At 41.7% G+C, this 11,995-nt stretch overlaps 1 protein-coding gene across 1 annotated transcript in view; it reads right to left on the bottom strand.

Annotated features, from left to right (window-relative positions):
* PDIA5 (protein disulfide isomerase family A, member 5) overlaps positions 1 to 9,399 on the bottom strand; it is a gene marked incomplete at its 5' end in the record, with an annotated part of 49,105 nt that extends 39,706 nt beyond the window's left edge. The window contains one exon of the mRNA XM_009866458.1: positions 9,263 to 9,399. Coding sequence (XP_009864760.1) covers positions 9,263 to 9,399 — 137 coding nt within the window. The remainder of the gene's footprint in view (positions 1 to 9,262) is intronic.
* Positions 9,400 to 11,995: the final 2,596 nt, after the last annotated feature.

Here is an 11,995-nt window from a genome sequence, read left to right on the forward strand (position 1 = left end):
CAAAAATTGAAATTGATAATGAAAACTCTATTGGTAATGATTCAAGTAGCAGAGATACTATAAGGCACTTTCCACATGAGAGCCCTGCATCATATAGTAAACTTCTCCAAGCAAGGGAATCAATCTGTTTCAGAAAAAATAAACTTATTACTTAATTCTTCAACCTAATTTCTACTGTTAACCCACAATTAGTAGCAAGCAAAGTAAACCTATAAAACTAAGTTATGCTTCACTCCTATCAAAACTTACCACGAGAGAGTTAAGGGCTTATATGCACACTGGGGTCAAGCTTGTGGGAGGACAGTCACTCAGTCCATGGGCTCAAATGCATTTTTTTCACAGCTAAAATTATAAAAGTCCATTCTGAATAGAAGGTCATTCTGAATAACTCATCTACAACAGGTACTCAAGGGAAGGGGAGAATGGGGAGAGTCTCCCTTCACCTGTCACCTCTCAGCTGCCCCTTGGCCTTGCCACAGCCAGAGTTTCTCCTCTGCAACAGTCTCAGCTGGTCGTCAGTGAGGACTTGTTAGGAGGGAGGAAACGCAATAGTCATGTGAGAAATGAGGCAGCAAATCCCCAAAGAAAGTAATGTTCCGTTCATACCACCTGCCACATATTCACAGGAAGAATTTTTCTCCTGATTGGAATAGCCTTTGCAAATGTCTTCTTTTATAGAGAAACTAATTGCTCCCTATTGGAGGTGAGCGATGGATTTTGAACAAATAGCACAAATCTCACACAAGTCAAGTATCTACAGTTCAGCTCCTTTCTTTCCTCCTTCACTACTATCCTGCATACTGCTCTCGATAGTCACAACTGGTGGCAAATACATCGTTAAAAATACATGCCATGTCCCCAGAACAGCACCACAGCACAGCGCAATTCGAGCTCCAGCCCAAAGGCAGAGTAGCTATGAGCACTCCAAAAGCCTGGGTTTGCCACTTTTTCCTTTATGAGGCTGAACCAGAAACAGCCACGGCTCCTCCCTTCAAGTCCCGGCACGAGCTGTAAGGAGGCTGCAAGGCATCAGCTGGAGCTGCGATAATCCCATCGGAGCTGCGTTCTCACTTGGTGGCAGAAACTTAGTGGCTGGAAACCAGATTGCCTAATTGCCTGCCACAAGCCAGGGAACACAAAAGGCAGAATCCTACTTCCTTCCCATTAACCAAGTCTTTTCAATTTTCATATGCCTTCCATATCCCAATTCTTGCAATACGGGAGCATCCTGCAGTCTGGATGTGGCTTGATAGCTAAAACTCCAACGCAAGGTGAAATGTTACCTCCACAGATTGGAAATCGAGACAAATATTTAGAGACTCGGGACATGATTGTGCAAATCAAAGCACGGCAAGGAACTAAACTTTTACATCTCCAGGCCAAGGCTATTGCTTTTATCACTGGATCATCCTTTTTATGACTTTGTCCTGCTCAAAGAGCACAAAGTGCTTCAAAAAGACAGTAATCTACAAACTGTGTGCTCTAGTATCAAGCGACTGACACAAAAGAGACGATGGACTCAGTCATTACTATCTTTACCTTTCTCATTAGGAATCCTATCAAGTTTTACTGCACAAGCCAGTTATTAGAATTTTTATACTCTCCACATTCCTGTTAAGTACCACTAAAAACCCATATTGGTTTTTATTTTTAAATCCTCAAGAAATGTAAGTGGGATGGTCATTAAAGGAAAAATCCATGTCAGGTTCTTCATTTTCCTGGTTTGCTGCATTTTCAAGAACCACTGTATTAATGTGGGATTAAATCTCCACTGATAATCATTGCTGTAATTAGTTTAATGAGGCAGGTCATTGCACTGGCAGGTCATTGCACTGAATGTTTACACTCCCTGAGATTTTTGGTGATACTCAAATATATGTAATATCAAGCAACATCCTGTTGTAGACTTAGATGCTTTTAAATATTGATGAACCTAGCCTGAGTGTCCCAGTCCTCCCTGAAACCAAGTCAAAACTTGCTCACTTCAGTGGAAGCAGATTCAGGAGCCAAGATTTTACCCATTTCTAACTGGTTTATATGAATATATCTGTTCCAAGAGACTGCCAGTAGCATTCGGCAAGAAAGTACACACATACAATGAACAGAAAGCTGGCACAACTTATGCTTGTCCAAGGAAACATTTTACTATACATTCCATTAAAAATGCACTAAGGCAATGTTAAAAGTTAGGCACCTAAGGGATGTAAGGAGGCAGGAAATGCAGTGCTCAAACTGAATCAGATCTCTTCACCTATCTGTCCAGACTCTCAAACATCAGCATTCATCATCCAAGTGCCCTTGCATGACAATTAAATCTTTTCAGTGATCAGGGCGTTGCAACAGCCCATCCTGACATCTGTGCTGCTTCACCAAGAAACCCAGAGTTATGTACCACCTATGACCTGCAATGGTCCAGAAAGTTTGTTTGTTCAAAGCTTTCTCTAATTACTCTAAGAGTAAGGAGAACATTTTCAGAGCATCTAGTAGGAACAGGACCGAGGCCATAGCAAGCTCCTTGACAGACACATCTCCTTGTGTATCCTTCCCATGGACTAGTACATACAGCTGTAGCACATGAATATGGCATCTGCCAAGCTTCCAAATACACAGAAACACAACCTGCCTTACACACTACAAGCTTCCAGCAATTCTTTCAGGCTGCAGCCAAGGCAGCACAGAACTACTTGTCTTCCTTTTCTTCTGTGATTACAGCAGTGGACAATGGGCACAATTATTTCTGAAGTACTGCCCATATGGAAAGTCCGATTTAAAAAGCAGAGTTCATTTGTGAGGTTGGACTGTCAAAGCTTACAAAGGTCTTTCAGGAAACTCTAAAGCAAACCCTTGACCGAGTGCTACATCCTGCCAAGTTTTGACTTCCAGCTCCCTGCCATTCTGCACAACTGAAGCACATTTTGAAAACATGGCTCTTCTCTGCAACCTCTGCTGGTCAATAAGCTCTTCTCACACACAGTTATCTTTGACCAAGGACTGATGAATATTACACAACTGGAACACTAGCAGAATGCAGACATGGAGGAATACTGGAGTAGACACTCTTAATGCAGCACTGACACTCTTCCTGGGAAGCTACCTGAGACCTCTCCACAAGGAGACAAGACAGATGTACAGCTTCTCTTCAAAACACCTGATTTGGCTGGTGCCAAGGCTGAGGCCTGAAGGCACTTTTGGTGATGAGAGTTTTGTCCATCTGAACTAAATGGATACCATTAATGGGAGACAAGGAGAAACTTCTTATGAAGAGTTTCCACTACATGATGTCAAATAAATTGAGTTCCCAGCACACATCTAATGAGAATAGCTTTTCAGCTCCCTAGAGTTTGTCTTATCCTGGAGGCTGTACATCTGAAGGCAGATGCCAAGGGCTCTCTGTGTGGTCACTGAACACAGTCAACATTTTATTTCAAAAAACACAGATGTCAGATATTATAAGAACAAATGAAAAAAAAAAAAAGGATATTTCTATACATCCCACATTCAGTGCCACTTTCTGCTTGGATAATCCATCAATCTTTACTCTCCAGTAGTGCAACTGCACTGGTTTACATTATGATTCAACCATGAACTAGCATGGAAGAATCTAGCATACACTTATGTATCTACCTATCTATCTATGTATTTATTTCAAACTGCCATTGTTTGGCTGCTGCTGACCTGTGAAAGAATCTATCATATAGTTATTCATTTATTTATTTATTACAAGCTGCCGTTGTTTGGCTGCTGTTGACCTGTGCTAGGATTTTTCAGGTGGCGCAGTAAATACATTCTTCAGCCTTTTCAACTTGTGGCCCTTCTGCTGAAGCTGCCAACAGATGTACCAATTGGCACTCACTCCAATGGTAGCTCACTTTCATAAGGAACCAGCAGGGATGTGAAAGGGAGACTTATTTATTTATAGTTAAAAAAACGCCCAGATTTGATTTTATGCGCACATTTTAGATTTGTATTGTTTTATATTTAGAGTGAGCAATCGATTCCTACATCCTATTCTTACCACATGCAAGAGTAAGAAACAAAAAACAAGTCCACTGAAACCAGTGATGCTGTGTTGCCAGGAAGATCTCAGTCTACTGCTTGGTTAGAAGCTGGAGGCCTTCATCTTGTACTGGGCTAATTGGATGGTGTTCTTAATAATGAGTCCACAAAGCAGCTTAAAACCTTGGGGTTTAATGCACCAGAGGGAGGAGGGAAGGAGTGAAGGGTGTGAAAAGCTGTTTTTCAAAGCTAAATTGACAAAATAGCTCCTTGTGCAATTAAAAACCTGAACAGCTGAATAGCTGGCTTTGGAAAGCACCAGTTGCATTATTTACCGGGTTGGTTTATAAAGGGAGAGAAAACATCCAAGGACAGAAAAAGAATTTCATGGACACTTCAATAATGCATCAAAACTATAGTGCATTTTACCATCTTAATATTTTTTTTTGCCCTCCCTTCCATTAGGGGAGAGCGAGAAAACATATACCAGGGCTGCATCTCCAAAATAGTTTGCAAGAACGAATTATGGAGGGGAAGGAAGGAAAAAACCCCATCAGAAAATCAAGACGACTCCAATGTTCCACTACGGTTACTGACATTTTTTCTAACCTTAAGTCCTGCAACTACAGCTTATATAGTCTCTAAAAAAGTCCTATGAAGGGGGCTGAGAGGAGGACAGGTTTAATATGAAATTAAGCTCATGTACAAGGAAGAAATGTTGCAGGAAAAACATTTTAACAGTTTAATCCTGTAAAAAGCAAATGTGTACTCACACTAATAGAAGAGTCAGAGCACCTTTTAGCCCTCCGTTACCTCTAGCATCAGTACTGCACCACGGCCTTTGCCATGGCTGAGGGGGTATGCAGCTCGGAGAAAGCAACCCCAAGCAACCATCAGAGGTGACTAACGACCACAATTAATAAGTATCAGACTACACAGATCTGTGCTTGGTGAATGTACACAAGGAGGTTACAGCCCGTGGTGGCACCAGAACATTATTCTGCATGAGTCTGCAAGAATGGGTACACTTTAAAATGTTACCAACATCGTTAACAAAACGTAACGCAAAGTAACTCCTGTGCATGAAAAGCAGACACTTGGGAGAACCCACTTCTGAATTGACTCTAATTTCAGTCTTAGACTTTAAACACCTTCCAGTAGCATCATCAGTGACTTGTTTAGGTTTATTTTGTGCAAGACTCTGACATGTGCTTTGAAGAAAAATGCTGCAAAAAATGTAGAACAGGAAATTAATAGGTTTTTCAGTCCTCTGACAAAACTGAGTCAGAAAGACTGTAACCTGCACTAAGTTGGCAAATATTTTGGTCAGAATTATTTTTAAATTCGCATTTGACTCAGCAAACAGCTTGATGGGGAAACTGAGAATGCAAACAGGGCTTTTTTGTGCTCAAGTGACTCAGGAGCATTTTAAGTCTCAGCGAGTCCCCATGTCACTAAAGCATTTAACAACACTTGACTGGCAGCATAACCCATATTTAGAGACATTAAGAACCCAGCTGTCATCTTTGGCATCTAAATAAACTGATCAGCTGTAGGCACAGTTATCAAGAAGCGCATAAAGACACGGAGTCTTTGCTCTCATTGCTAACAGAAGACTACCAGAAGTGGCATAGGTGCCTCTGTTTATGTTATGGTACAGAAATAACTTTGGTTGGTGCAATAAGTCTTCTGATACAACCTCAGAAATAGGCCCACTGTGCTATCTCATGTTAGCAAATACGATAAATCCAAGCAAAAACTCCAAATCCTTTGGGGGAAAGGGCCATTTATTTGTCCTACTGTACAGCACAGGAGATGTCAGTTCATAAGTGAAGTTTTTGGGGACAACAGCAACACATAGAGAAAGCACTTCAGATTCTGCAAGACTCCAGCCTGGATATATCCAGGATAACACTATGCTTACCACCAGCAACTACAAAATTTCAGAAAAACGCTCAAATAAGAAGTGCAACCCTGCACCCTTCGCGGATGGCTGTGAAGGGGAGGAGAGTGCCTTCAGATTCCTGGCTAGCTGGGTTGCTGCTTACCTATGCTAAATATTCAGATTTATTGAACATCCTCTTAAGGGCTTTACAGAGGAGTTTCAGAAGGTTAAAAATCCTGCTTCGTGTCCCTAGTGACCTGCAAAACAAAGGCAGGATGAACTCATCCTGCCCACCCAGACTTACCCGCTTTCCTCGGGGCTGGCAGTAATGACTCGAAGCAGCACATCTTTTGTATAATGGTTATGCTAAATTATTGCAAAACCAGTGTAAGGTCTCTGATAGCAAGATGTGCAAGTCGCATGCTGCAGACCTTCCTGATGTGTTTAAATCACATGCAGCTGCTCTAGTTGAACCTAGTTCTGCTAGGCTCCACTTAACACAAAACGCTGCGATGCCTTTAATTGGGCTAGTAAGCGCAACTCATTGTAAATAATTGCAGTGCAGTCCTCAGGGATGATCATTAGTAGCCACAGGCATGGAGACCCAACTGGCCACATTCATCACAGCGCCTAATTCTGCAGTTTACAGGTATTTACCAGGGATGCATTTGGTTCAGCTCTATCCTCAGCATTTGGGAGGGGAGTAAAAAGCTTCTGATTTCCCAGACATCTTTTAGTATTACACTCTGTTAATGCACTGGCCATCTGACTATGCAATTAAAGCATCACTGAAATAATTCTCCCTCGAGTAAAAGCGCTTCTCATGAACACAGGATTGATAGCATGCTAGAAAAACTCCAAGTCACGTGTATATTGCATGGTGACACAGGGGTTTAAGTACTCGCTAATTCCAAGCCAGTGTTGAAATCCCCTTGCTTATTCTTAGTTACACATTAGTGTATCATCTGTTCTGGGCCTATTTTGTACACCAGTTTCAACTTTTTTTTTTTTTAATTTAGTAATAATTTTTAGAAAAAATTTTCTCATCCTAAGCTACCAAGGTTAAAACAAGTAAGAAGTTCTCCATTTTTACTACTTTTACTGGAGTAATTTATCTCCTAATACACATATGATGACTTCATCAGCACATTTAAGGAGTGCTATGAGAAGATCTTTTAATCGTGGCGATAACTGTTTATGACAGCTGTCGTTTTGCAAGCCGTACACTTTCTGCTGAGAATGCCCAGGGAGCATTCTTACAAACACGGATCTTTTACACATGTTCAAGCCAGATTCTGCATGTAGGCATGCTACTACCACCTGCATGCAAATAAAATGCCCCAAATATTCAAGCTGCATTTAAAATGGAGCTGCTCTGGCAAGGAACATTCTTGACTCCAATTCTGAACAGCTGGAATATGTTATCAGGAGACTGCAACAGTCCAATCCAGGCATTTGATTTACTTTTAAAAAAGCATTTGCCAAAGTACTGCTGTACCTTAGTACAGAATGCCCCTTAGTACAAAACATACTTAGCAGAATGTGTCTCTCCTCTCCAAATAGGTCATGCAATAACATTACCCCTAAAATTGTATTACTTGCGTTTTAGAAAATACATAAAAGACTCCAAATCCTAAAAACTGAACATAGCCCTGTTCAGATTTATAACTAACTTGAACTTACTATAAAGTTTTATTTCAGTTGTGTGTACTCATCTATTTTTAATCCGACTTCTTAAAAGACTAATGCTTGCGTGCCCAACTGTAGATTTTTTCCCTCTCTTCCTCCTCCTAAATACAAGACTGAACTCCTTTGCTCACTTAAAAACTCAAAAAAAAGGCAAAGCTTTTAAATATGACTAAATCTCTGTAAATACAGAGAAATCTGGGGCTAGAGAGCGAGAACCCTTATCCCAAGCTCTTGTGCGCACACACAGAGAGAGAGAGAGAGAGAGAGAGAGAGAGAGAGAGAGAGAGGAGGGAACTTCAGCAGTCACATTTCTATTTGCAGAAGCTGTTCAGCCAAACTAGCAAGTGTACAGCTCCCTAGGAGCAGCAGCCCATGCACACCGGGGCACGTGGAAATCTGGGGAAGGAAGGATTAGGGTAATAAAGGATATCTCCTGAGCAAACCGGGCCTCTTCAGTTCTGCTACTTGTGGTTTTCCAACTAGGCGATTATCACTGGTCCCACTTCCATTAGTACAAATAATGCAGTGGACATAGTGACAAAACAGCAGTCAGTCACCCCCTTCAGTGGATCAAATCCCCAGACATTTCATCGTGCAAAGGAAATTCATTATTGTGCGTTTTTCAAATGAGTCTTATGAGCAGATCTTCAAAAAAGGCATTTTAAAGCTAACTCCTGCTGGCTTAAAGGGAAACAGGATTTCAGCCTCTGTGCCAAGACCCTCCGTTGTTCAGCTGTGAGCACAGAGCCTGTCTCCAGAGCCATAACCTTCAAATCTATGCCCATGAAAATGAACATCTCACCCAAGTGCAACTGCCAGCACAGCAGCAAGAGGAGACAGAAGCTGTGTATCATGCAGCATAGCAGATTTGAGCCTGAACCTTCCATCATAGATGGAAAGAACCGGCAGAATCAGCTATGCAGATGAGAAGTTACACATCCTAAATGAGCCAAGTGGTCAACGCAGTTTTCTACCCAAAAGTGTATGGGAGGACGATGTGGGTGGAATAGCTTTCTGAAGGCAACCCACTGCATTTTATTGCTCAAGCTAAAACCTCAAGTCATAAAAAAAACAAGCTCAATTGATCCTCAGCCAAACAGTAAGTAGTATCACTACCAGCTCTGCACTAGTGTTCAAAAGTCCTGGGGACTTTGGTCTGAACTCAGACCAAATTTTGGCATACTTCAGCATAATACGTAATTGCCATCACTCCCTCTTACATTGCCAGAGAACAAACTATGGCAGAAGAACAAACTATGGCAGAAGAGTGAAAATGCTCGAAATGCCACATCAGCAGCCATGAACACGGACTCAGGAGTTCATGGTCCTCAAGTTGAGCTGCTCAATCAACCAGAGCTGTGCTTTGAAAGCAAACAACACAGAAGAGAAACTGAAAATGGGAAAGCATGCTATAAAATGATGAGTCCTCAGACTACTGAAGTATCATTACACTCTCTTCAGTTATGTTTTGACTCAGCCTGCAACACGTCATTTTCAGCAGCACATCTCCATCCTAAACTTGAAGTCAGCAACTTCACAAACATCTCATGCCTAGTGTATTTAACAATCATTGCAAACAAGAAAAGCCTGGACATGGAGTTCACAGCTCTGTAAAAGCCCCATGGAAAATCACCATTGGTTTCATTAGCAAGCATTTGGCTCAGGGTACAGAAAAGAAAAAAATAAACTTACACGGTGCATGGAACATCACTAGCACAGATGAATGATCTTTTATAAACTTGTCGAAGTCCTCGTCAGTCAGGTGATAAACTACATTTTCTTCATCTGCCCAGGGAGTCTCCGGAGCCTGTGGCTGAGGTGCCTGTGGGCTGTAAGACAGACACAGCTTAGAAGCAGCTCTCTGGCGCTAAGTCAGACTGCAAAGAACCACTTTGTGCAGATGTCCATATATGCCTGACACACTAACCCTACTGAACAGCTTCCATAATTGTACCTACTGAGAACTCATACGCACCGAAACGCAAAACTGGAGGAGGAAAAAAAAAAAAATCTGCAAGAAGCTCACGAGGACATATCAGCAATGGAAGGGAATGGAGCAAGGGAATAACCAGACTGCTTGGTTATTACATTATAGAAGTCAGATGCATTTTCCGTTACTCTTTTACCCTCCTCAGCAGGATGTTCCCTTTCTCACAGCATTCACACTTTATACTTCACAGAAGCCACTGCAAATGAAGTAAAAAAGTAGTGAGCAGAAAGAGCCAACCTAATCAGTCACCTTGAATACTGACAGCGTGAATAGGGCTGACAGAGAAAGAAGTAGGTGCAGTGTTGGGACTAGGAGCTAGCCTCACAGACCATTTCCCCCAGGAATATACGGTTTTACCCTGAACAACCCTGTGATCTGGGGAAGCATCGTTATGGCCTCACTCAGCACTGGGCTTGTGGGCCTAATCCAGCAAAGCTACTCAACTGCATGCTTAACCTAAAAGGTAAGTGACATGTTCTACCCACTTGAGTATGATTGCACACGAGTTTAACCATCTTTGATGGATCAGAGCCAGACCGACTGCTCAAAGACACAGCGGCAAATCTGGAAACTGAACCCAAGCTCCTCTGGACGAGTTCAGTGCTCATCATCCTGCTGAACAATTGTTCTTGGCTTTCATTAATGTACATTAAAGGGAATTTGGCAGATGTGAACTAAACTATGCTAATTGACATTTTATTTATTAAAGCAGTGTTCACATAAAGGGCACCCAAACATACAAACATTTGGAGCCAGACTTTGAAGCTATTTTATCCTTGCCAGTTGCAGTAATGAGTTCCAAATATCCCCCAAAATTCACCAAATTCTTTGGGGTCACATCCAGATCTGTACTTTGCCATTACTGGTGAAAGCAGCTTTAACATTTTTTCATTAAAATGTATTATTGTGTTAGCTGCCTGGAACAAGGAATGGCAAACATGATAACTCATTTATCCTGCCTTGCTTATTTCTAGGCTGAAAGCCTAGTTCGATAAAAAAAGAAATGAGAGATACACACAGATTCAGACAGCAAATTCTGTTGATGTAAGCAATGGGTGTGATCCAAAAATATTAAGCAATCCATACAGAACTGTGATGCACACCTCTGCTGCTGCTTATATGATAAATGAACCAAAAAAGAAAGCAAAGATTGGAGCTGCACTCAGCCAAGCAGCTGAGAGAGAAAGAGGCAGGGTCTCCACCCACAACAGTTTACTCTCTAAAAAACTGAGCAGATAACCAGTTTGCTTGTCACCAAGCCTGTAAAAGACCAGTAACCCTCAGGTATCCTGGAAGAACAAAGGATTTCCAGAAAACACCATGACACTTAATGAATTTTGAAGGGGAGTGGGGTTGAGCAAGCAGAGCCTGATGAATATGGACATAGTGGCTACAAAGCACTGGGAGAATGCTGTGTTTAAGCAGGGCCTGGCATGACCTATTTCAGTAAGGAATTAGTAAAGCAGGCCACAAGATGTTTATTCAAGTGGCCCAATTTAAAATGCCGTGGATGCTAATACGCCTGCACAGGAGTCAGTAAGAAGCACCTCAAGGCCTGGAGGAAGCAACAAGCAACATCTGTAATGTCATTTAAAACTGAGCTAAGGCACATCCAATGCCTAAAGACCAAAAATAGGATGACAGAAGCCTGTAAGAGTTATCAAGAGCTAATTCAATTAAGAACACAGAACAAGTTCTTGATTTAACTGAGCAGCTAGTGCTAAGGAAAGACCCAAGAGAAGTCCATAAAAACAGGAAGACAAGCTAAGTGGCTGCTGAAGGCAGCAAGAAGCTGTCTGGCTTGCCTGTCATCCAGGCCGACAACAGCTACATATCAGATTAAGGAGTGGGGGGAAATATGGTATGTACAAGATAGCATCTCTGGTGTTAATGATGTCATGTGTTGGAGTAAGGCTGTATGATGGTTTTTCTCTATCATCTCAAGAAAACATCTGAAACTCCATAAGATAGTAGCCAGTGCCTATTAGGAAGATAAGAGAGGTTAAGTATCCATAAGACTGATGCATTAACACACTTCAGAGTAAGAAAGAAGCATCTTCAATAAATAGTAAAAGAAAAGGTGTTGGAGCCCTCCAAACAAGCAGCTCTTGTTCTGAGAGGAAAGAATGTGGAAAACATCCTTTCAGTAATTTAAATAATTCCAACCTTCATTAAGTTATGTCTAGTGCTCCCCAGAAAATTAGCACAGATAAGCACTTTCAGCACTTTACCAGTAACATTTAGAGGGAAGAAACAGAGAAGGAGGAGATGGAAAACAGTTGCTTTTCTGCAGCTTGTATGTAGTGTCCACAAAAAATAGGTCATTTCACATGGCTCAATGTCTGCTGGATTCTCTTTTGAGAATCTATGATGACAGCACAAGCACACACAGTGTAAAAACTCACTGGCTTTACACTCTGGCACTGCCATGCCCC

The sequence above is a fragment of the Apaloderma vittatum genome, unplaced genomic scaffold (assembly GCF_000703405.1).
Source record: "Apaloderma vittatum isolate BGI_N311 unplaced genomic scaffold, ASM70340v1 scaffold39903, whole genome shotgun sequence".
In the NCBI taxonomy this organism is placed as follows: Eukaryota; Metazoa; Chordata; class Aves; order Trogoniformes; family Trogonidae; genus Apaloderma; species Apaloderma vittatum.